At 39.3% G+C, this 25,526-nt stretch overlaps 1 protein-coding gene across 1 annotated transcript; it reads right to left on the bottom strand.

The window, feature by feature from the left end:
• Window positions 1–3,256: 3,256 nt before the first annotated feature.
• Window positions 3,257–22,360, bottom strand: HABP4 (hyaluronan binding protein 4). The gene is given in 8 exon segments (XM_042877357.1): window positions 3,257–3,967; window positions 5,478–5,657; window positions 7,322–7,490; window positions 13,246–13,325; window positions 15,875–15,942; window positions 15,945–16,045; window positions 16,841–16,985; window positions 22,033–22,360. Coding segments are annotated over 8 exon segments (1,077 nt in total). The 5' UTR covers window positions 22,310–22,360; the 3' UTR covers window positions 3,257–3,910.
• Between the last annotated feature and the right edge of the window lie 3,166 nt (window positions 22,361–25,526).

Genomic DNA, 25,526 nt, shown 5'->3' with positions numbered 1-25,526 from the left:
AGGCTGTTACAAGTCTGGCGAAGACCGCACTGCCCAGACAGCCTAAGCAGCAGTTGCTGTTGGTCACCCAGCTGCAGGTACATGCAGTGGCTGCATGCCAGCAGGCGCACACCACTTCCGTCTCACAGCCATCCCTGATTCCCAGCTCCTCCAACTCCCTCATCTGCTGCACACAAGTTATGCCATCAACACAATAAAAAGCTCGTTCTTATGCCAACAGGACAGAGGGAGCAGACATAAATGTCTCTTTGGCAGAAGATACTGTTAATGCAGGAAAACCCAAAATGACTGCTGCTAATAGCGGGAAGATTGCCATTAAAGACAGTGGTTGTATCCACAGTATTCTTCATAGTGGAAGGGCTCAGCTTCCTTATCGCCCCTTCTTCATCAGGTTTCCTACTAGGCCCACCTGGCTTTCCTCCCACATTTGAGTTCTGTCAACACAATTCCTTGTTCTTCCCAAAACATCATGCTTCTAGGACTGTGTCTTTACAACATGCAATACTTCTGGTGTCATGCTTCTAGGTGCTTTTTTTGTCCATTTCTGCCACTCTACTTTGTTTCTGAAATAAAATGTTTAATGTTGCTTCCATACTTAAAGAACTCCTTCATTTCACTGAAAGCTTCATAGAAAACGCCCACCAGAAAGTTATCTTTTCCCAAGGAACACAACCTTTGTTAGAGTCAGGAAAAACATCAGAAAACAGGATTTGATCTATAAAAAAAAAAAAAAAAAAAAAAAAAACCCACCAAAAAATACAACCAACAAGCTCCCACCAAGTCCAGAATTCCTGGATTATATGAGTAGCGTGTCAACTTACTTTTTCTCGTCAGAAGAGAGTAATCCAAGACCTTGTGTCTGCTTCCTTTACCTACAGAAAAGCTGTCCTGACATTTCATTGTGTTAACTCGTTATCTCATAGTCAAGTACTTACTAGTGTACAAATCTAGACAGAGAAACCTTTGTTTAGAGCTGACAGTGGCTCACAGTCAGCTACAGATAAAACAGACAGCTGAACGCAGAACTTTTTTTTTACACTGGCTACTCAGGCAAGCAAAAACCTTATTGAAGTTATTAAACTGGTGTTAATCAGAATGCTGCCATTAAAAGTGATGCAGTACCTAAAGCAGCTCTGTACATTCAGCCATCTGAAACATTTGTTGCATCATATCCTCAAAAAGGTGTTTGTGGACAGGTAACACCTGAAGGTTTTATGTAATTCTGAGTAGCAGAGTTGAAGAGTGGCAGTTGTTACTTTCTTGAGTCCAAAGACTGAAGATCCCACCCCACAAATTGTTCCATGCTTGCCCAGCTGGTTACTGAAAGAGAAGATCTCTAATTCTATGCCTGTTCACTCAGTGACATATATGAATGGACACTTTCTGCAGATAACCTTGGAGCATGTTCAGTGGTTGGTCAACATTACATTATTATCAACATTGCATTTGTGCGTGTGAATACATTACTCCTTGTATGAATGTGCCTATATATACACATGTTCCTGTGACAGCTATGCAAAACTAAAAAAGGAATGGCTTAAGCATGTTGTAAGAATCCAATTGATTATATCTGTCTAGATTCAGACTGGCTATGAGTGGTATCCCCCAGGGGTCAATTGGGTAAGCGGAGGAAGTTGTGATTTTGTCAAATTTCACAACGTCAATTATTGATATGAGACTGCTTTGGTCTTGGGAAGAAAATAAACACATCACATTGCCTTAATGTCTAAAAGAGCCATTAAGAGCAGTTGCATGGTTACTCCTCACTTTCCAGAACACTCAGAGAAAACAGTGCCTTTAACTAGCACCCCTATTCCTTCTCATGTCTTTTGGATACACTTAATGGTAAAAAACATTTGATACAGATGAAAAATCAGAAATTCTCAAGTGGGAAATAAATACCCCAGTACTAAATGAAAAATAATACATGTGCATACAAAGGTGCAATTCCCAAACATTCAAAATAAACTAGATTGCTTAAACTATCCTTTTTTTTTTTTTTTTTTTTTTTTTTGTAGGAAATTATTCAAGGCATGTCTCAGCTATAGGAAGGAAGTACAGTAGTTGGATGGTCCCCCAAAAAGAAGCTAGTATTGGATATGTGGACATAGAAAAGTACTACTGCCAAATTTGCACTCCAGCAACTATGGTCCCTACAGTAACTATTAATCTGCAAAGTGAGGAACAAATACAACCTTCCTGAAAAGAAGCAAAAGAAATAATTCCCCAACTAAAAGTAGCACTGCATTTCACTGTTTGCCAGATGGTTTGTCCTGGGGGTAGGAGTCAGTAAATTGGATAAAAAACATTAGTAAATATTTCTGTAATGATTGAAATAATTGCAAGCAAAAACACAGATGCAGTCAGAGCCCTCCAAAAGGAAGTTCCACAATTATAAAAAATTTAACATTAAAAGGAGGATTGTGTGTGTGGGTCACAGTGGAATATCATCTTCATATTTGTATGAAATCTAGAAATTTGAAGGAAAACTTGAATGAAATTCTAAGTTTAATACTTATTGGAGTAGCATCATCCAAGTGTCCTTATGCTGCAGTTCAACATGGCATGGAGTGCTGCAATACAATGTTCCAGAACAATAGGGAACAACTGTCAAAGATTTTAACAATATGGAAAGAGAAGCCATCTATGTCAAGATACAAGAGTAGAAAAGGTATAATGAGAGACACAAAGTCTCTCATCAAGAATAATTTATGTTTCACAAACATCAAATAGCCATTTTTGGCAGAACTACTAAAAAATATTCTAGAAGAATAGCCAGAGTTAAGGAGTAAGTTTCAAGTAGCAGTTGAGGATATTTGGCTCAGGTTCAGAAACAGGAGGACTGCAAGGAAAGGACAAGGCCATCTCATCCTCAATGCCACACAAACTATTTGTTAAGGCAAGAAACATAGCAATGTCAGTGAAGGGTTAGAGTGGGTATTAGGAAAAGGTTCTTCATGAGAGGGTGATCAGGCACTGGAACAGGTTCCCCAACATCATGGGCCCAAGTTGATGGATTTCAAAAGGTGCTTGGACACTGCTCTCAGACACAGGGCTTGAATTCTGAGTGGTCCTGGGTAGAGGCAGGAGCTGAACTCAATGATCACTGTGGACTCCTTCCAACTTGAGATATTTACTATTTTAGTTTGTAGTTTCTCGTGCAGTAAACAAATTTCTTCTTTAATGACTTAGTTCTGTCTTTACTTCAAAATTATTTTATTTCACTGACAATAGCTGCAAATAGCATTTTCTCACTGAACAAACACTTGTTAAAGTCACCTGTTAAAAGCAACCAAGCTGCTGTCTTAAAATCATTTCTGTTCAGGGATATTTTTCAGGCACGTAAGATCAGCTCTTTGTTGCTAAACAGCAGAGGCTTCAGTCTCTGACTCATAAAAATAATACCTCAAACTCAAACCAGTAAGCACTGTGTTTTATTTGCCAAACTCTCAAGAACTGCAACTTGTAAATGTGTAAAATACACTTCAACCAAAGGAAACAGAAAGTAGCTTTCATATCTCAAAATGAAACAGACTCCTGATGGCAAACCATGTCATACAGTTTCACTAAGCTGCCAGGAGGAACTTGACATAGTCTCTACATTTTTAAGCACTGTACTCTTGATGTTCATTCAAAGCCTTATACTTGAGTACTGCAATCCTTCATACAGCTTTCACAAATGGAGGCAGGCACTAGGCCCTATAACAGAATTCCAGACCACTGTTGTCTCCAGAACTCGCTTCCATTAATGTGTTCAAACATTTCACACATGAAAAAAAAACAAAAACCCATCAACCAGAACAGCTTTTCCAGTAGACTTGGACTTTTTTTTTCCTCCGCACCAGTACAGAACTGGTTTCTTTGGAGCTGCACCAAAGCTCCGTTGATAACACCATTCATGATATTTCTTTCATGTTAAAGCAGGAAAATCTTCAGGATCATCTGGATTTGGAGCAACAATTTGCACCTATGGAGTGAGAAAGGAAGCTTTACAGAAGTGAATAGATTTTAAAGCATCTGAAAGCTACATATAAGTATGTATTTACCCTGAAAAAATCCATTGTTTTATTTAAAGTAAATGCTTCATAACCATCTCTATCACAGAAATACTAATTTTATCTGAGAAATTATGACTACTATAATTGATACAACATGAACATATTTATAATACTGAGTAGGACCATATTTTGTAGTATTAAGGTGGGACAGGGAAAGTGCAACAATCTCATCCACAACTTTTTTTAGAAGAAACATTATTGTTTGTTTTTTTTTTTTTTTTTTTTTTTTTAAACTTTCTAAGGCTACTGAATAGTCTGTAGTTTGTGATACAAAAAGCCCTTTTCATTCAGATGAAGCAAACACAAAATCTTTTCCATACCACTTTGTAAGTTCCCTAATGTAACCGTTTTACTGCTTTAGGTACAACTAACTGCAACTTTGGTGATTACGAAGAATAAAGGCATAATTTTTTTTTTTAGGTAAGCAGATTTTTCTTTTTTTCTTCCTAAAAAGCCAGTGGAAGTTCTTTAGATCAACACTTTAGAAAGTAATTAAATTTGGGCTGAATTAAAGCTGCTGTTGTAATTAGAGTTTATTTGCACATGTCCCATTCACCTACTGGAATGCCCACTGGTACAGAGAGACTAAAGGTCTGGCAGTTTTAAAAACAGAGTCTACAATGTCAGTATCAGCTCCTCTGACAGAGTAGGTGTTTAAATGAATAGTTAGTGCTGGCAAAAAATAAATGGAAGCATGAAAACTTTATCTTTGAAATTATTGTCTGAGCCGTTTACACGCTATTTAAGCCACAAAGAACCTAACCTTGATGAAACTTTTCTATAAAGTTACAGCTCTATCTCTTTTCTCTTTTACCCTCAGGGAAGGTAGATTTAGGTTAGAGATAAGGAATAAAATCTACATGAGGATGGTGAAGCACTGGAACAAGTTGCGCATTGATATGGTTGATGCCCTGTGCCTGGAGAATCTAAAGACAAAGCCGGATAAGGCCCTGGGCAACCTGATCTAGATGTGTTGTCCCTGTTCATTGCAAGGGAGTTGGACTACATGGCCTTCAGAGCTTCATTCAACTCTCTGAGGACTCTATGATTCTATACAGAACTGAAATTTCTTGCTATATAGTAAGTCTTCATCATGTTAATAACTTCCTAATTTATATCAAACATTCAATGAGGAAAGAAATGTTCACTGCACCCTTTCCTCTAGTTAACATCACAGCAGCTGGTAATCCAGCCATCAGAAATATATGTGTTAGAGCTCCTCAGCCAGAATCAATATTTCACTTTAAGCAACTTAGTATGGGTCAGGAACTGAAAATAACCAGGCCAACATACTGTGAGGTGGGTAACAGAAACAAGTCTCTTACTCTAGAAACCCCTCCAGAATAGAGGAGGAAGAGGGAAAGGACAATTACCACCAAAAAATGTTGCCAAGCAAACAAAACCTACAGAAAACTTTACCATTACTTCTGGTTGAGATCGTGTCTCCTCAACTTGTCTGCCACGGCCACAACCTCGTGCTCCTCTTGATCCACGGCCAGGGCGAGAAAGACTCCCAAAGTTGATATCAAGCTGAGATGTTATATCATTCACTGCCCTTCGAAAAATCTGATAATCATCTTCAAGCTCTCCCTTTTGTATCTAGAAAAAACATGTGATTAAGGCTCGTAATTTCCATATACAGCCTTCTACCCTCCCTGACACATTTACATACACACATATTACAAAATAAGCAGCAAAAAAAAATTAAGATGACATCTGGAATAGGAGACAGGCCTCAACTTGCACAGCATTTGAACAGAAGTGAGACAGTTGCAGCCTCCCAGATACCTGGGATAGTTTTGTTTGCTCAGAGAGTCCTTGAAGCAAGGTCTGCCATACTGTATAGCTCCACAATATTGAAGTATGCAGCAATATAATCTATAAGGCTTCCCTAAGGAACCAGAGAATCAGGCCTAACCTACTTACTCCTACAATTACCTTCAGCTAATGGTTAAAAGGACAGAAACCACAGCATTTGGTTACTAGCCAATATATATATATTTAATATATTTGTAACTATGAGATTCTCTTTTAACTCTCAATATTCCTAGTTCCTAGTGTATTTAAGATTGCTTCCCACCACAATTTTAACATGCATTGAAGTTAACATATCTGTAAACTCATCCCATACTGTAAAGAATCTCTCATTTTAAAACACTTTTGTCTTTGTTATGCAGTTTCTGTATCTCTTTTACATTCATTTTGACAAGGTCACTTGGTATTGCCAGCCAAGAAAGTTTAGGAGCAATAAGAACAGCATGCATTTCTCATACTCTCTCATAACTTGTGAAAGTTATTCTCCCCAGTGCATCCTCTCATCCCAAAGGAAAGGGCAATGGTATCCATGAGCACCAAAAGCCATGCTAAAAATGCAAGCAGCTTCTGTATTTGTCTGTACCGAGAAGAACTCAGTGACCTACAGTGATTATGACTCACAAAAAAAAGCTGCATGTTTCAGTGTTATGAGTAGACAAAGAATACAATGTGTATTGTATACATGCACACAGACCTTAATCAAGGATCACAGTTTCATCATGCTAGGTTACAAGGACATACATATACTTTTGCGACCCTCAAAATCTACAATCTAAGCTAGCAGGAATATAAGCAAATTCTCATGCTTCTCCTCAGCACTTCCCAATCATATTAACAGAAGTACTTCCTGAAACGTAGCCCAACAGACACCATGGAAAAAAAAATGGGAAAAGTGGGGAGAAAGTATATCACTATAGAAGAAGGTCTCCAGAGTTCTTTTAAGAAATAGGACCATAACACTGGAAAAAAGTATGTAATCCAAGTGCACAATGGGGTCCAGAACAGATGAGAAAATTGACACTTAGCATCCAGACTAACAGATGCCAAAATAGATGCCATATCCGTGCAAACATGTACTGATAGTTTAGCTAAATACAGTTCCAAGGTAGGATAAGAAGTCTTTATAAGACAAGTTTCTCTTGTGGCACTACTGGAGATCTACATGTGTGGCAGCAATAAGGTAACAAGTTTTATATTGCTAAGAATATACATTTTAAAACAGAACAACTTAATATATTACATGCCTGCATATAAAATATACCCCTATTTTGACCTGAGAGAAAAATGAACAGACAATAAGTGTCAGGCAAACTTTAAGGCACATACATGATTACAGTAACAAAGTTCAGATACTATTTTGGGTTCAGATTATACTAAAACTAGTGGAAAACAAGGAGAGTTTCCTCAGCATAAAGCAAAGTTTACAGAATTCCACAGGTAATGCTTACATCATTGCTATATTTTGACTTGTGAATCACCACTGCTTTGGAAGGAACAGTGGATTCTGGCCTCCGGATGTTGAATTCATGCTTCGGTCGATTCTGTTGCTGAAGATTTTTCCACTCATCTAACGTCATTTCTTGAACTACTTCTTCCATTGGCTTTCCTTCAGCAACTCTAAGGGTTTGTAGTTGTAAAGTAAAACCCATTAGCTTATAACATGCCAGGATGAAAGAGAACATTAATCTCTAAAGTAAGTATAGTAAACAGAACACATGGAATGTTTCTCACCAAATTACAGTCCTCAATTTTACTTACAAGCCGTAGTAACTTGGTGTATGACTTTTACATTAACCTAACTTGTAAAATACACCTATGGCCTGCATGAAATTAGTCTTACAAGCAAGAATTTCCTCCCAACTATTGGACTAAGTTCTGGTATTTATCCAGTCTTACTGTAAGTTGAAGCATTGCAGATTCTACAACAAATCACTCTGCCTTTTGGTCTAGGATATTCTCAACTCTGTTTCAACAGTGAATCTACTTTTAGCAAATACAGCCACAGTTGTGAGGTCTAATATTCACACACTGCTTCTTTGATTTGTCAGGTTACACAGGGGCAGTGTCTACCACCTGCCTAAAACAGACAGATTAAACCTAGTACAGTTTCAATTTGTCACAAAGCACAATAATGCTGATATGCTAAAGGAAAATGCAAGCAGATCAATCAGCTTTGCTTATTTTTGATCTGTGAAAACAGAAGACAATGTCTAAGACTAAGACCTTCTCAACATATCGTTTGACTATTCTTTATGCCAGCACCAGGAAAATGCTATAACTGTTTTAAACAGAACCACCTGCTGCTTACAGTACACTCACAGAATGTACCATTTAAGTTATCAGCAGAAAACTATTCCCTCCTAAACAGAGACAAATGCAGGAAGTACAACTCCTTCAATCATAATTGTTAAAATAACCAAACACTATAAACTACAGGACACTGTAAACTACAATAAACACTATAAACTACAGTGTATCTGTTGATTCCCAGATCCTTAAAATCTGATCCATCCTTCTCCCACCCAAAGCTATTACACATAGCAACAGAAGTTGATGTTCGTTAAGCATTTTCCTAACACTGATTATTCCAGGAAACCTTTTCATTAGGTCCCTTCTCATAGGAGAAATACAGCTTTCCTTCCTTTCATTGGATCCCAGGTTTCATATTTTTTCTATCAAATGCTGATTACCAAGAGCAAATTTTTTTTAATATAAAAATGCAGTTGTTTAGGTGCAATTTGGAAATTCACTTTCTTAAAATGGCTTGGATTGGAAGAGACCTTGGAGATCACTGAGATCGAAACTCCCTGCAATGGGCATGGCTGCCACCACCAGATCAGGCTTCAAAGGGCCCCATTCAGTCTAGCCCTGAACTCAGAGACAGAGCATCCACAGCTTCTCCAGGCAGCCTGTTCCAGCGCCTCACTGCCCTCTGAATAGAATTAATTTTCCTAACATCTAACCTAAACCTCCTCTCTTTCAGTTTAAATCCATTTTCCCTCATTTCATCACTATAGGATCATGTAAAAAAATCACTCCTCTACACTTTATCACGGACAGAAGCATAATTAAGTGACAGCGAACAGCACATTTCATCTCTGATGTTGTACAAGCATGCTGCAAGCATATACATTTGTTGTGAGTGTTCTGACAACATGCAGACACCCAGAGACAAAGAAAAAAAGAGAAAGAAAGCTTATAATAATGTTGCCTATTAAGTCATTCCTAAGTCAGTATGTCAAAACAGAATCAGTGAACTGTGTTTCTGAACACTAGGAAGTATTTCGTCCTTCTCTCCCTTTTTCCACTGTGTCAGTCCTCAATGAGAACTGCAGATAGAAGAAAAACAGCTGCAACAAGTAGTTAAGTATTAGTTATCAGTCTTTCAATCTGAAAAAGAAACACATGCATTCAAGCAGAGCTTTAAGGTCAACTCTGTGATACTGTTTGCACTGTGAGAAGTAATGCATTTACCCCATTTCCTAAAGATCCTAAAGAGACATTTAATAAAGAGAGTAAGTGATACGAAAGCAAACAAAAGAAAAAAACAAAATCCTCAACAAAACACTAGGAATTCCAAAGAAGCAAAAATGCTTCAAAAGTGTCAGCTCCCCAAACACAGAAACACTGGCAAGAAAAAAGCTCAGAAATATGAACTCTCTCCTACCTAACCTGTGCAAGATTACTGCAGATAACTCAGACAAACAACCTCCAATCAACAGCACCTGTTGACTTCCTACCAGCAAAATATTAGAACAACACGCTTGAATCCTTGTTTGGAAAAGACGTACTGCTACTAGGATGGACCAAACTCTGAAGTGAGTGTCTTCCATGTGGGAATGTCTAAAGAGTCCAGAAGAGAACAGTAAGACATATGAAGTCTAAAATACATGATCTACAGGAAAGTCTTTAAAGATGGGCTGAGGAAGAAACTTACATAATGCTAAAAATGAATAGATTGTTGTGTGGCCATGATGAGCAGGGCAAGATACTTGGGAGATAAAAGAAAAACAACAGTTAATTCCAAAGCATTAGAAAGACCATCAAAAGATAACATAAGACCAATTTGCATTATACAAGTTAACTAGAGAAGAAAAGCATTACATAAAATACTTATAAAGATTTGGACTGGCTTTATGTCACAATTAAGAAACAAGAGAACTAAATAAGACTGTATACTTGAGGACAAATTTGGAATTTTTCCTTAAAAGATCAGATGGATACACGTATCCAACAAAAAGGGAGATGGGTTTTGTGTGAAGAAATGGAAAAAAACATCACAGAATAAATACTAACTGCACAAATACCTTTCACAGGAATTGGTTAGATGACTATGTGCTGCACTGAGCAAAAATAAAAATCCATTTATCTGAATTACCAACTAACACACATTTGTTCAATTGTTCAGACTGTGAAGACAAGTTCAACAGAAAGTATCTGTGAGGACAGCTTATATAGCAATAGTATTTATATTTTATACACGTTAGCTGCAGCAAAAAGAAATTACCAGTATGTAATTTGTGATACTATATGCACCGTATATTGATGTTGTTCAGACTTAAAGGAAATACGAAGACATAGCAAGAAATAATTTACATTATGCAAGTATTAAATACATTCTTGTCCTGCAATACTTTGCAAATGGAATTAAGAATAGCAACACAGACACAGAGCTAAAGGCAAAGACCTTTTAGATTATACAAGCTCGTAGAAGTCTTCCCAGAGATGCAGTGAAGTTAGCCAGTACCAAACCACAAAGCTATGCAGTATCTCCACTTGAACAAATTTTTCACAATTGCCAGGACTGTAACTACTTTCTAAAATGGTAAATCACTGGTAAATCACACCAGGGAAGAGAATGAGAGAAGAAACAAAATCAAGTTTGGGGTTTTTTTTTTTTTTTTTTTTTTTTTGTTTTGTTTTGTTTTTGTTTTTGTTTTTGTTTTTTAATCTGTCTCAATACAAGAAGGTGATCCTCTCCCTCTGTAAGTATCTTAAGTGTGGGAGACATGGCCAGCCTCTTTTCAGTGCTCTGTGGGGACAAGATAAGGGGAAATGGCCATAAACTGGAGCACAGAAAGTTCCACACCAATATGCAAAAGAACTTCTTTATGGTGAGAGTGACAGAGCACTGGAACAGGCTGCCCAGGGAGGTTGTGGAGTCTCCAGAGAAGACCTGTTTGTGCAGCCTGGTCTGCGAAGCCTGCTTTGGCAGGGGGGCTGGACTCAATCTCTAGAAGTCCCTTCCAACCACTACAATTCTGTGATTCTGTGACTCCTGTATTTATAAGTCAAAATGAGAAAAACCCTAGCAGTAACTCGGACACACACTCCTACTCCAATAGGGCTGAGGCTCTAGGAAGAGCAGAATATAATCTGGTTAAAATCTTCTACTGGTGTATGCTACCTGCCAGTTGACAGCAACTCTGTAAAGCAGAGGCAACCTAAGCAGATAAATCCTTTAGGTAAATTTTGAATCACGTCACACCAGAAAACCATATCCCAACAGCTTTTGCTTTTAAATATTTGAAAAATAACATATTTTCCACATTAAGAAATCCCTTCTTAAGTAATACAACCTTCCCTAATTACATATGTACTATTTACACCTTATCTTAAAAGATGTGAAGTCACCAAAATGACATTACTTTCAAAGATACTCGCAATGAGGTATAGATTTAGGTTGGATATCAGGACAAAATTTTTTACAGAAAGGGTTGTTAGGCACTGGAATAGGTTCTCTAAGGAGGTGGTTGAGTTGCCATCCCCAGATGTGTTTAAAATCCTTTTGGATGTGGTGCTCAGGGATATGATTTAGAGCAACGTTGTTAGAGTTATGGTAATATGGTTAGGTTGTGGTTGGGTTTGATGATCTTTAAGGTTTTTTCCAACCTGAGAAATTCTATGATTCTATGATATATAACATGCATTTTGCATACAGATTTGTGAGTTTCCAGAATAATATTTACTACATTGAAAAGATTATGTTAAGCAGTTTTGTTCTTGCACTTTACTTGCTTTTCTGCATTTTACTGAATTCAGCATTTTTCCAAATTAAATGTTTAAAAATAAGATAAGCAGTAAAAGCACTCAATCTTTTTGACTCCCTACTGGCTTCTGAGATTTCTGTAAAAAAACAAATGGCAGATTCTGTCAGATGCCTTTGCCAAGACATAAACTTGAAGTCTTATGTTCTACATGGAACTAATGTCAGGACATAACTACAAAGAGCTTAAATTGCTGGGCTTGTTTACTGCTACAATGATGGATAAACTGGTACAAGCCTGAAAAAACTAAAGGCGCCAGTAACTGACAAAAAGTGCTTAAGAGCTGCTCTCCTATTTAACTAAATAAATCTGTCAAAATTGCATTGTACTTATCTACATTAGCCATCTGACTTAAGACCACTTCAAAAAACCTTTCTAGAAATCCTGTCATCACTCAGCTTCTTAGATTTTGTCATATATAAAAAGGCTTATCTGTATATTCGAGTTTTAAATTAAAAAAAAAAGTTGTGCCAACTCAGCTTCTAACAGGTTTATATAAACTGAATATATAAAATAGTATTTGCAGCCTACTCAAGTTAAAAAATGAACCAACTTAATTAAAAACAAGTTGCACTGTTGGACAAAAAAGGCTTCATAACAATAGAAGAGGGCACTGATATTCTGTCACTTCCCACAGTTTAAGAGATATTCACAACGTGCTATTTGCTCATTCTTTGAATTCTCTTTCTTGGACAAGATTGTCCAGTTACTTTAAGCTAAAGCACTTATTTCATCTAAAACAAATTTTCCATGAAGACTCATAAGTCTTAAAGTCAGAAAGCAAAAGGCAAAGTCTACTTTTAGGGCTCACTGCAAGACCATTTCCTGCAAGTTTTTCAGGTTCTATAAAGGTCCTCTGTACATTATTAGTGACTGATGAATAACTAACTTAGAGAATTTTATCTTAAGTGTTCTTCAATTGTGTTTGTGTGACTGCACAGGTATCATGAATACCTTTTTTTAAAAAAAAAAAAAAAATTACTTCTGAAGTACTCTACTACTTCAATAAAGCAGAGTAATTTTTATTCATTTCCCAAGTCAAAAGTGTAATGCAATGCACAGCCCCTCATTAAATCATCATCACGCATTAGGAATGTAAGCATCAGTGGGTCATTCAAAACTGCAGCTGCATAATTAAGCTTTTCTAATACTTAAGAACTCCTTTTTTAGACAAAAGTATAGAGAAAGTTTCTTTTTTAAAATATCTGCAGTAGCAAAACTTCACAGTTGAAATTTCAAGTATGTTTCCCAGTACAAGTCAAGAATGTCGGTAACAGTAAACTGTTTCCTTTGCATTTAGAAATAATTATTTTAGTCAGCTATACTTGTTTAGAGATTCTCCTTCAGACATCTCTGGAGACTTAGCTGTTTTTGCAGTTGCTTCCATTGGAGCAGTTTCACCTCACTAGAACAGTAAACAGAAAACATACACTCTTTGTAAGTCATATTAGGAAAAACCCTGCAGGTCTAAACATGATGTATTTGGCAAAATTTGTTGGAAAGGGGAAAAAAAAAACAAAAGAAACGAAACCCCAGAATCATAAGAAAAAAGTTCATCTAAGTGACTGCATGGACTAACAAAATGAAAAGAACTGGAAAAAACAATTTTCATGTACTTTTATTCAAAGATGCATGAAGACAATAACCCAATTATGAATACCAGTACTTGACAACAGTGTATCTCTGATGCTTGCGGTTTTTATTTTCCACTATTGAAACAGTAGAGTTCATATTTCATCTTAGAAGTTTACATTTTCTGTAACACTTCACTGGCCAAATAAAACCAGTAGCATACTTATTTTCATTCCACTGGTAAGTATGCGTATTAAAAACATAAAAAAAAATAACAACAACAAAAACCTTGTAGCTTCAATGAATCATTAACAATTAAGGTACAGATACACTTCTAGAATTGTTTAGACAATCCCAATTTAATCACACTTCCACCATACATGACACATCACAAGAAAGCTTTGATATCTGCACTTGTACCTTAAGTAGTAATACTACTGAACAAAAAAAAAAAAAAAAACAGCTAGGGGAAATAAGCAGGATCTCAGAATCCTCAGAGTTGGAAGGGACATGTAGTCCAACTCCCCTGCAATGGACAGCAACAACACAGCTAGATAAGGTTGCCCAGGGCCTTATCCAGCTTCGCCATTAGAGTTTCCAGGAACGGGGCAACAACCACATCAATGGGTAATCTGTTCCAGTACCTAACCACCCTCACTGTAAAAGATTTTTTCCTTATCTCTAACCTATACCTGCCTTCTCTGTGCTTGAAACCATTTCCCCTGTTCTGTTTCCACAGACCTTCTAGAGTCTGTCTCCTTCCCTGTAGTTGCCCTTTAAATACTGAAAGGCCACTATCAGCTCTGCTTTCTGGGCTGCAAGGGCACACTGCTGGATCATGTCCAGCTTCCCATCCACCAGTACCCCCAGGTCTATTTCAGCAGGACTGCACTCAATCATTTCATCCCTTGACTTGTATTGGTAATGGGGGTTGCTTCAACCCAGGTGCAGGATCTTGAATTTGGATTTACTGAACTTCATGATGTTCTCCTGGGCTCACAGCTCAAACTTGTTTAGGTCCTTTTTGGTGGTATCCCATCCCTCTGGTGAGTCAACAGCCCCCCACAGCTTGGTGTCATCAGCAAACTTGCTGAGGGTGCACTCAACCCCACTATCAATATCACTGATGAAGATACTAAAGAGCATTGGTCCCAGCACCGACCCCGGGAGGTCATCACTCATTACCAGTCTCCATCCAGACACTGAGCCACTGACCACCACTCTTTGGACTCAATCCTGCAGCCAGTTCTTTGTCCAATGAACACTGCAGTGACACAATCAGAGAAGGCCACTATGTTGGTCAAGTAGGATTTGCCATACTGGTTCTCCCAGATCACCTTCCTGCCTTCCAGATACTTTAGCATAGCTTCAAGGAGGCAAGCAGTTATCAGGGAAGACTGAAGGCAAAAATAAAACTGAACTTCACTTTCTTGAGCCTTGCACAGTTCACTCCATCTTCAGTATATTAGACAAGCTAGTTTTGCACAATTAGATAAAACCATATTTACACAGATGATCACTTGTTTTGAAAAGCTGGAATACTTAACCAACTGCAAATAGACAAAAGCAGACTTTCCCAACAAAGTTTTTGGTAATCCAAATACATATCAATGAATGAAGTAGACAACTGAAGTTCCTAACTTTTTTCATCTTTTTGACCACTAAATAGAAAGTCACACTCTGTCACTGATCCTGGCATGCTCTGAAATATTCTTCAGTGGTGCAGCCAGCTAAGCACCGCTGGACCACACAAAACTGTACTACAGCTTTGCAACATAAAATCTTAGGCCCAATGACAAAGCTTCACTGGTAGTTAGTATTTTGTAGCAACATCAAATACAAGAATCCCACTTACTTGAATATTAGAAAAATTCGTAACTTATTTCAGTTAAAAGACAACTTTGTCCCCACTCAGCTGAATTTTGGCTGGCTTTTATTCAAGAACTTTCACCACACTTTTGCTACAAGTTCAGCTGTTCAGTATAAACAATAGAGATAAGTTCAATAAGCTATAGAACAGCATTAATCACAACAATGAATAGAAAGCACAACTTTAGCCTAAAAACATCCAGACTTTGATGAACAGAATACTGCCTACAGTGAGAACCAGACGATGATGGTGGACACAATTATATATTGTACACCATATATTTAACTGCTCCCCAGTTGCAAGCTCCATTTCCACTTTCTATGTTATCTGTTCTCATTCTGCTAGAAAGAGGAAAGAACATTCTTTAAGAGCTTTTTTTTTCCCCAGCAGAGTCCCAAATTAAAACTGTCTTTTTGGCAGCCAGTTTGTCTACAGAGAAAGGCATAGAATATGCAAGAAATTCTACCATAATGTCACCTCTATTGTTCACTGAGAATAAGCACACTCAACACTTACATTTCATCACTGCCACTTTGTCTTTCAAATTCCCATTTTCCTCTGTGGTCAAAGCCATCAAACTTCTGTTTATTCCACCACCTCTTCCTCTACCTTGCATTTCACCTCTTCCTCTTCCACAACATCTTGGCCTTTCATAGTCTAATTTCTCAATAGGTCTAAAAAGACTTGTAGTCGGAGTACAAGGAGAAAAAAATCCTATGTTTACTTTGTGTAACTGTGATATCAGTATAGAGGAGCTACTGTAAAATTTTTTAAATCCACATCTTTACATAATACAGTACAATTGTATTAGTTTTAGCATTAAAGTAAGAATTATTATACACAATAGGAATAGCAACTTTAGCCACTGATGAACAGAAATATTAGAGAAGTTTAATAAAACAATATAAAGCTGTCATGTCTTCAGTGATTTGAGTAATAACTCCACTCTCAAATTCAGATTCATATGCAACTGCAAATAAGTTTTAAAATATCAACTACATTCACAGACAGTAAGAAGAGCTATACTCTTCACTGTTAAAAGTTTGTGGAATTATTCTAGTACTTAGAACAAAAACAAAATCTGCGTGTTCACTCTCTAAGTAGCAAGCAGTACAGTAAGGTATAGTTTCAGTTTGGACTGTAAAATTTATTCTACTTTCAATCTGCACCAGATGTCCCAAAAAATTTGGTAACCAAATGTATTTACATTACAGACTAAGGGCTAAGTTTTCAGATCTTAACAATTCTTAGTTTTGCCTTCACAAAACAGTTCCATATCAACCTGCAAGGAAGCCAAAATTGCAGCTCTGCCAGACATAACTAATTTGTACTGCACCAAATCTACAAACTAACAACACTTTAAGTCACTTTTGGCTGTGATATCTGCTTAAGAAGTTTAACTCTTTCTCTCTCTTTCCCGTCCTATATACACTTTTCCTTTTTATGAGGCACCTTATGATCTTCTACATGATACATACCTCTTAGCTGTGAGTTCTGCTTGACTTTCTGTTTCATAAGATGAGTATTCCATGAATGACGGCCTCCATTCAGTTTTGTCTTGTTTCTCTGCTCTGCTATTGTCTTTTCCTCCACACTCTTCTTGTTTAGGTGCTTGCTTCTGACCTACATACACATACACACATACACACATACACACATTACTAAGAGTTTAACAATAACTGAATCATAGTTACTGTTGACTTAAGTGAGCTAACTACACCTTACAGACTTCAGCTTTAACCCTCCAGTCTCAAATCCACCCCAACTATTAAATGCCCCAACAGTTAGTCTTACCAGACACTGTCTTTAAATATATATACTTTCCCTTCCAGATTAGTTAGTCTAGCTCTCTTGTTGACACAGTTCGGTCATCTAAAAAACGAAAAAAAAAACAACAAAAAACAAAACCACAACAAGCTAGAGAAATTGCATTTTTTTTCCCTCTCACATGAAGTTACAAAAATGAAGAACAAAAATCGTTTCTTATGTTCTTATGTCAAAGATCTTGCTGGTGTCCTACAGAACAAGACAGAGAAGCTTCTTTGGAAGACATTAATTCCAAGACTGTTGCAGAATAAATGACGAAAAGATCATTTCAGATTTATCAGCTGTTGATCAACACATTTCTTGATAGATGAGCTAAATTTTCAAGCCTGAGCCTGTAAGCTCAGGCTTTAACCTTTAAGCTCACAAATACGGCATACAATAAAATAAGGATCACCTATTGCAGCTCTAAAGAGAAGATAACTATTTAACACTGCCAGACATCAAGTTTAAACAAAAGATACCCAAGCAGCAAATACAGAGGCTACACCTAATCCTAAAATGTCAATATATTCCAAGACAAAAGCTTTCTGGGATTTTTTTTGGACACTGTTGAGGTTGAAAAAACTGATTGCAAAGGTACTGTGTATTGTAAATGACAAGTTGAGGTTATCCATTTAACCCAAATGCATCCTGTATAACAACAGAATTCATTAAGTTCATCCATCCCTGTTTTCCCCAAATTGTCCTCTATTTAAGACAATCAAGGAACTACAGAAACATAAGCCTCAGACCAGTGAAACTGTGTTCTTTTTTCTACAAGCACCTGCGCTGCTGAGGAAGTTACTGAACTCAACAGGTTAATGTACAAATTATAGTCCTGGTTAATGTGCCTCAGCTGCAAGAATATACAAAAACCTATTCCATTACACAATATTAATATACAAATGAATTCCTAGTTCTACAGAAAATGTCCACATATAAAGATCTGATTTAAAGCTTGGCTAGCAAGCATGAAGTCTGCAACATAATCTATAAAAGTAAACTAAAGAACAATCCACTCAGAGAATAAGATAAAATTGTGATAGATGAAGCCTCTTGCTATGCAATAAGGATAATCATATCTGTACACAGAAGGAAGTTTAACTGGTTTTCTTTAAGCTACAGACCACTTGAAATGATACATTCTCCCTCCTCAAGGTTTGGCTTAGCTCAATTCTTACAGAAGAAGGTGTTTTTTCATTCCCAAAACTAAGATGAAATATCTGGATAAATGGCAATTTCTGAAATTAGTTTGAGAACTTTTTATTAAATTATACTAATTTGAAAAGCTTGAAATTGTAAAGAATACAGAATGGTATACACTGTCTGCTATACGTATATCCCAATTATACCACCAATTATGCAAGCATTGGTTCTAAGCTGAAATCCTAGTTTTGGGGAACAAAAATACTTTTAATTTTTGACCACTTATTTTGATTGGATCTGAATGAGCAATTGCAACATAAGAGTGCATTTTTATTTCTGAGCCTTTCATTAGCTATTAAAAGCATTTAGAATAACTTTGCAAGAACACGAAGACCAATTTCCCTACATATTTAGCATTAACATCTATTCCACATACACACACTCAGAGAACTCCTTGAAACATCAAAGAGGTAACAGCCATTTAAAAGAGACTAGTGGTTCTGTTATACTCCCAGTACCTCTTAAAAGTACTAGCACTGACCGCTGCAGATAAAGCAGATAGATTGTTGCTTCAGCATAGTTTATTCACTTTGATTCTAATAAATGGCCACACATACTGCAGAAGATTACTTGTGATACAAATCATATAAAAATACTTCAACTGGTTTGACAGACACACAGCAGTGGATTAAAACTAAATGGCTGCAGCAACCACACTTCTAATAAATGGTGTAATCCTTGAATCGATTACTGGCACAATTTTTCAGTTCAGCTTACAACAGCAAACCAAATTAGAATCTGACAGCTGTGATAGCATAAGCTATCCTATTTAAATTTACTGCTACATATATGTCCCAATTCAAACTTCCATGTAAGATTCCAAAGGCCAACAAACCTTATTGGAATTGCGGTTGACAGACAGGAAAGAGTAACACATAAGTACTCTTGTGTAGGGTTGCCACAATGTCTTTCGCTTACAATGAACTGAGCTATGCTTTGAATGCTTATCAACAACTTCTGTTAGTACACTCCAATTTTATATACTGGCTAGAGCATGTACGTATTGGTACGCAACTTTCCTGCAAAATCACAGTAGGGTTTTGAGGATCTTTTACTTGAAATCTCACAAACTTTGCAATGAAAAACCTGAATACTGATCTTTTCTAGGTCAAATCTAGCCTCTCTTTAAGGTGATTCTCTTGTTTCCTACAGCTAGATTTACATTAAGCTGAAGACATCCACTATTACTCACTTCATTTCTAGCTCCATGGGAGGCTATTGCACCTGTCCAGTCTACCAGCTCAGTTGCCTATCACTTTACCTTCTAAATCAATATATTCAAATTGAAAATGTAATGAACTGAATGAACTGTTTCAAAACCAGCTTCCCCCCCCCCCCCTCCCCCAAGAAAAGACAGCTGAGCTATTACTTGAGAAAGACACCTCTAAACAGTACCAGACACTATACCCAGACATCACTAAGGAAAAGCTTGTTTTTTATGAGTTGTTGGTTAAATAGAACAGCCAACATACTGAAGTGTATTTTCACTTTGCCATCACAGTGCATTACTATCAGTATTAGTGTTGCTTATAAAACAGCATTTAGGCAAGGCAACTCTCTAAAAAAGTGTTTTTAATAAACATGTTTCACAGAAATCTGAGTTGGGAAAGCACATACTGTACTTTTTTAAGAACACACCTTTTCAGCTCCCTGCCACTGTGTATCAACAGAAGGATTTTAAAACAATTCAGCCAAACAAACTGCCTTTGCAGTTGTGTCTAGCTCCCATCCAAAGTTCCTCTTGTTGTGTTGTCCTCAAACAGAAGACACTCTAACCTCAAAACAACACCTGTAACAGTCTCTCAGATGACTGTAATTCTTTCTACAGGTTACAAATTGAAGTCACACAAAAGATGCAGGCTTAACAGTAAAGACTACTTTTTCAGACTTACTGTATTCAAGAAATACAATAATAAAAAACTGTGAAGCTGAACACTTTTTGAAACCCAAACAAGCAACACAATCAAGTAATTAGATAAACCTGTGCAAGGTACAATGAATCATAATACCAGAACCTGATCCAGCTGATCAGACACAAACATGGTCCTTTGTAGTATTTAATTATGAAACAGTGAAATGAAATTAGAGAGTCAGGCCCTAGATCTGATAATTACTAAAGATATTACACTTTAGAGGAAAAAATAAGATTAATCACTAATATCAGAATTTAGTAATTTGTTATTACATATTTAACAGGAGCATATCCTAGAAATGCAGCCATCACTAGAAGATTTGTGCCAAATTCAGCTGCTAAGATAAACCTTTCCAGTAGTTAATCATTCTCACCCATTAAGTTAACAGTCCCCCTGTAACTTTTTTGGTATCCAGAAGTTTTCAAACTGAATTATGCACAACAAATTAACTTCATGTAATTCAAGCAAGAAGACGAATATAGCAGAGGTACACAGGCAGGCCCAGGTCTCACCTCTCTCCACCACACAATCTTATTTCTCAAGGAACCCAAGACACAAACACATAAGCATTCAAAATTCAGGATAACCACTTTTAAAGGAGAAAGTACTTTTTATTTCCCTAATAAGAAATAATTCCTCAGGTAGGTGCTTATTCACTTTCCTAAAGTCTACTACCAAAGCCAGCAGTATTTTTCCCTGCTTAAATTATCAGTAAAGTAAAACAAGGCATGTATCTGATGCCTTTACCTGCAGAAAGAAGGTTTCCTTACTATCAAGGTAGCAGAAAATATTCAGTCAATCAGGTCATGGGGTAATACAGAGGATTACATTCAGAACCTGTATGCTCAAGACATCAATGGAGAAGTAGGAAGTGAAGATGGCTTTCACATACTTCACTGTCCTGGTGGACACCTAATAGCACTTGTGCAACAACTTTTTCATCAAAGCTTCGCCCTGCTGTTCACTAACAGATTCCTCCGCTTTCTGCTGGTAACCACAGCAAATAACCCTGAAAATGAAGGAGACCTGGTGCTAAAATGAATGTCCATCTTCCAGGCAGAGATTTTTCACAGTCATGTTTCTATCTCAGAAGTATCTCAAAAAAACAGTCCAAAACAACTGCCTAAAGCAACAACCTATACAATTGTCTTCTACAAAGATGCATATCAACTAGCACGTATTTGGCCCCACAAAGTCTAGTGATTGCTGCTGGAGTAGCATAAAATTAAACTTCAGGAATAGAGGTGGTAGCACTGACAACAACTTGATGGAACAATAATAGTTCCGTTGCAATTAATATGTATTTCCCCAAATATGTATTAAAACTTACAGAATGGCTTGGATTGGAAGGGATTTCAGAGCCCACCCAGCTCCAACTCACCACAGTGGGTAGGGCTGCCACTCATCATCAGCCTGGCCTTGAATGCCTCCAGGGATGGGACATCCACAGCAGTGTTAGAGCAGATGAACGGAGGCAGGCAGCTGCCTCCCGCTCCTCCCTCGCGTTTCTTAAGTTCCTGTTTCGGCACTTACTGTCTGCAGCACAGAGGCCCGGACTCACATCGGAGCAGTCCGACCGCCTCTCGCTCCGCGGAAGCTCCCTCGGATCTCGCCACACTCCCGCTGCCCGCAGCACTCGGCCTGGATCGCATCACTCCCACCGCCACCACCTGAGGCAGCGCCGCCCGAACCCGCACCCACGCCGCTGAGACGCCACCACTCCCCCGCGGCGCGGCGCCCCGTACCGAGCTGCGGCGGCGGCGCGGGCGTCCCGAGCTGCTTGCGCTGCTTCTGGGGCTCCCTCTTGGCGGTACCCCCTCTGCCACCGGGGCTGCCCCGCCGGGCCACCACTTTGTTGAGGTTCTTGCGTTGCTGCTGGCGGCGCTCGGCCTCGCAGAGGTTGTCCAAAGGGTCCGACTCGTCGTCCAGCAGCTGGTAGAAGCGGTTGGCGACAGTGCAGCTGAAGGTCTCCTCCATGATGTTAGCCACCGGGCAGCCCATCGCCCCCTTCATCATAGCCATTGCTACGGCCACGGACCCTGCCTGCTGCCCCAGGGCCGGGCCGAGCCGGGCCGGGCCGGGCCGCCGGCGGGTCTTAGCAGAAGGCGGCGGGGAACAGGCACCGCACAGGCTCAGCGCCACACATCACCGCACGCCCCTCTTTCAAGCCTTTCCAGCCAATCACACCCCAAACCGCCGGCTGTCCGCAGCCATCTCCTACCAGCACTGCCGACCCCGCCCACGGCCAATCCTAGACAATGATCAGCCAATCCCTGCGCAACCTTGTCCAGCCCTGTTTTGCTGCTGCAGCCAATTAGAATGCAGCGCCCTGCAGAGCCAATAATTGCCCACTGACCAGTCGGTGCGAGGGATGAATCTTAGAATGATTAAGGTGGGAAAAAATGTTTGAGATGGTCTAATCCAACCTACCTCCTGTCATTAATATTTCCCCACTAAACCATGTGCCTTGTGTACACATTTATGTGCCATACATACACGTTTCTTGAACACCTCCAGGGACAATGACTCCACCACCTCCCTGGCTAGTCTTTTCCGATACCTTACTGCTCTTTCAGAGAAAAAACATTTTCTAACATCCAATCTGAACCTCCCTTGGAGAAAATTGAGGCCATTCCTTCTTGTCCTATCACTGTTAACCAGGAGAAGAGGCCAACTCTGCAGCATAGCCACCATTCAGGTATTTGTAGGCAGTAATAAGGTCTCACCTGAGCCTCCTATTCTCTAGACTCAGCAATCCCAGTTCCCTCAGCTGTTCCCCATAAGACTTGTGCTTCAAATCCTTCACTGTTTTGCTATTCTCTGGACAAGCTCCAGCTCCTCAATGTCATGTTGTGAGTGGCCCAAAACACAGCATAAAGATGTGGCCTTACCAGAGCTGAGCACAGAGGGACGATCACCTCCCTGCTCCTACTGGCAGCACTATTTCTGAAACAAGCCAGGATGCCACTAGCCACTGACTACCTGGACACACTGCTGGCTGTTGAACCAGCTATCAGCTGACACTCCCAAATCCTTTTCTTCTACACAGCTTTCCAGCCACCCTGCCCCAAGCCTGTAGCATTGCATGAGGTTGTTGTGACAAAGTGCAGGATCCAGCACTGGATCTTGTTGAACCTCATACAATTGTCCTCAACACTGATCCAACTTGCCCAGCCCCCTCTGTAGAGCCTTCCTATCCACAGGCAGATGAACATGTCCACTCAACTTGGTGTCATCTGAAAACCTACTGATGGTACATTCAATACCCTCATCCAGGTCATCAATAAAGATATTAAACAGGATGGACACCAATATCGACCCCTCGGGAGTACCACTCACGACCAGCAACCAGCTGGACATAACTCCATTCACCATCACTCTCTGGGCCCAGCCCTCCACCCAGAAAAGAGTGTACCTGTTCAAGCCGTGAGCTGCCAGCTTTCCTAGGAGAACGCTGTAGAAGACAGCATTAAAGACTTTACTGAAGTCTAGGTCATCAGCAACAGCCTTTATCTCATCCACCAGGTGACAGATTACCCAGTCATAGAAAGAGAACATGTTGGTCGAGCAGGACCTGCCTTTCATGAAGCCATGCTGGCTGGGCCTGGTCCCCTGGTTGTCCCACACATGCACACACATTCAATCTGTTCCACAACCTTCCCTGGCACCAGGGTCACACTGACAGGCCTGTAGGTCCCTAGATCCTCCTCATGACCCTTCTTGGCAATGGGAGTCAAACTGGCAAGCCTCCAGTCATCTGGGACCTCTCCAGTTGACCAGAATCACTGATAGATGGTGGAAAACAGCTTGGCAGTCACCTCCACCAGCTCCCTCAGCATCCTTGAATGGAACTTATCTAGCCCAAGGACTTGTGGCAGTCTGGAGGGAGTAGAAGACTTAACTGTCTCGTAACTGTCTTGTCTCCACCTGGAATCTCAGGGGGTTTCTTCTGCTACCCATCCCAGAGTCAGGAGGCTGAAATGCAGGCGTGCACCATGCAGAGTAGCTTGAGAGGGTGAAAGACTATTTACTGCTTTCTAACAGTGTTTTGTGCTTTGAGGATGTTGAAGAGTGGGAGGAAACAGAGAGGATACATGGGGTGTTCCCCAGCAGCAGGCATAGGATTGACTTGGAGTGCTTGGTAAGTCACCTGACATCCCGTTCAATCGTCTTGCTTGTCTCTGTTGTGGGTGCCATCTCATCACAGCATTAGAGTAAGGCCTTTGGCTTCTGGACTCTCTTTAATTTATTAGCTTCAATTCTAATTATATTGTATTATATTGTATTACAGTGTGTTATCTTGCATTCCAATATCTTATTTCTTAAATTAATTTGTTTTTCCTCAGATCATTGCCGCTGTTTTGTTTTAGGCCTATCTCTCTATCCTTTTTCATTATCCCTTCCCAGGGCACAGATCTGCAGGTCCCTCCGCCCCACTTGTCATGCAACAGGGCCAAATCAGCCCATGAACAGTTGACAGACTACTGCAAATAGTCCCATTAACCACAGCTGAAATATTGGTCAGGGCCAGAGCTGTCTGGGAGCTACAAGTGCCTTTATCACCTCTGATGCCCATGACTAATACCAGCAGCTCCTGGAGGCCCCAATGCCTGTCCACCCCAGGTGCACACACATTCAATCTGTGCAGGTGCAGATCCAACATCCCTGCACTGCCTTGTCAGCTACAGCAATCCAATGAATGCTATCAGCATGGCCTTCAGGGCTCCATGGCCAGCAAAGGGACAGTCAGTGATTTCTGTGAGGATGTTCTGTTCCAGTATTCATGGATCACTTCCTCTGTTTTTAGAAAGCATGTTGATAACTTTGTTGTATACACCATCTGTTCTCAACTTCATCTTGTCCTTAGCACAAGGCCTCAAAACCAAGAAAGCCCCTGCCTATGCTTCAGAGCTGTCTGCCACCTCCCTCTGTCTCTAGAGAGGCCTAGGTGTACCTCCTGAAACAAAACAGGTCCTGCCTTAGCCCAGGGCCTGAAGACTTTGTGCCTCACTCACAGCTTTCGTCTGGATCCATTTATGCAAGGCACGTCTCCTCACCATACTACTGGCCACAGAACAAAACTTAGATTATTAGACTGTGCTCACTATATCTTCTTCCTCATTCAGAACATCATAAATAGGTTTGCATCAGTAGGAATAACAGCAATTAAGGAAGGACTGCTCACAAACAGCTATATAAAATTCTGGTAATTGGATCTGATCTCCTGGGCTCTAACATA

This window comes from Lagopus leucura, unplaced genomic scaffold, assembly GCF_019238085.1.
Source record: "Lagopus leucura isolate 7727_CA_CO unplaced genomic scaffold, USGS_WTPT01 Super-Scaffold_100018, whole genome shotgun sequence".
NCBI lineage: Eukaryota > Metazoa > Chordata > Aves > Galliformes > Phasianidae > Lagopus > Lagopus leucura.
The sequence above is the reverse complement of the archived record's forward strand: the minus strand, read 5'-3'. Positions and strand labels throughout refer to the sequence as shown.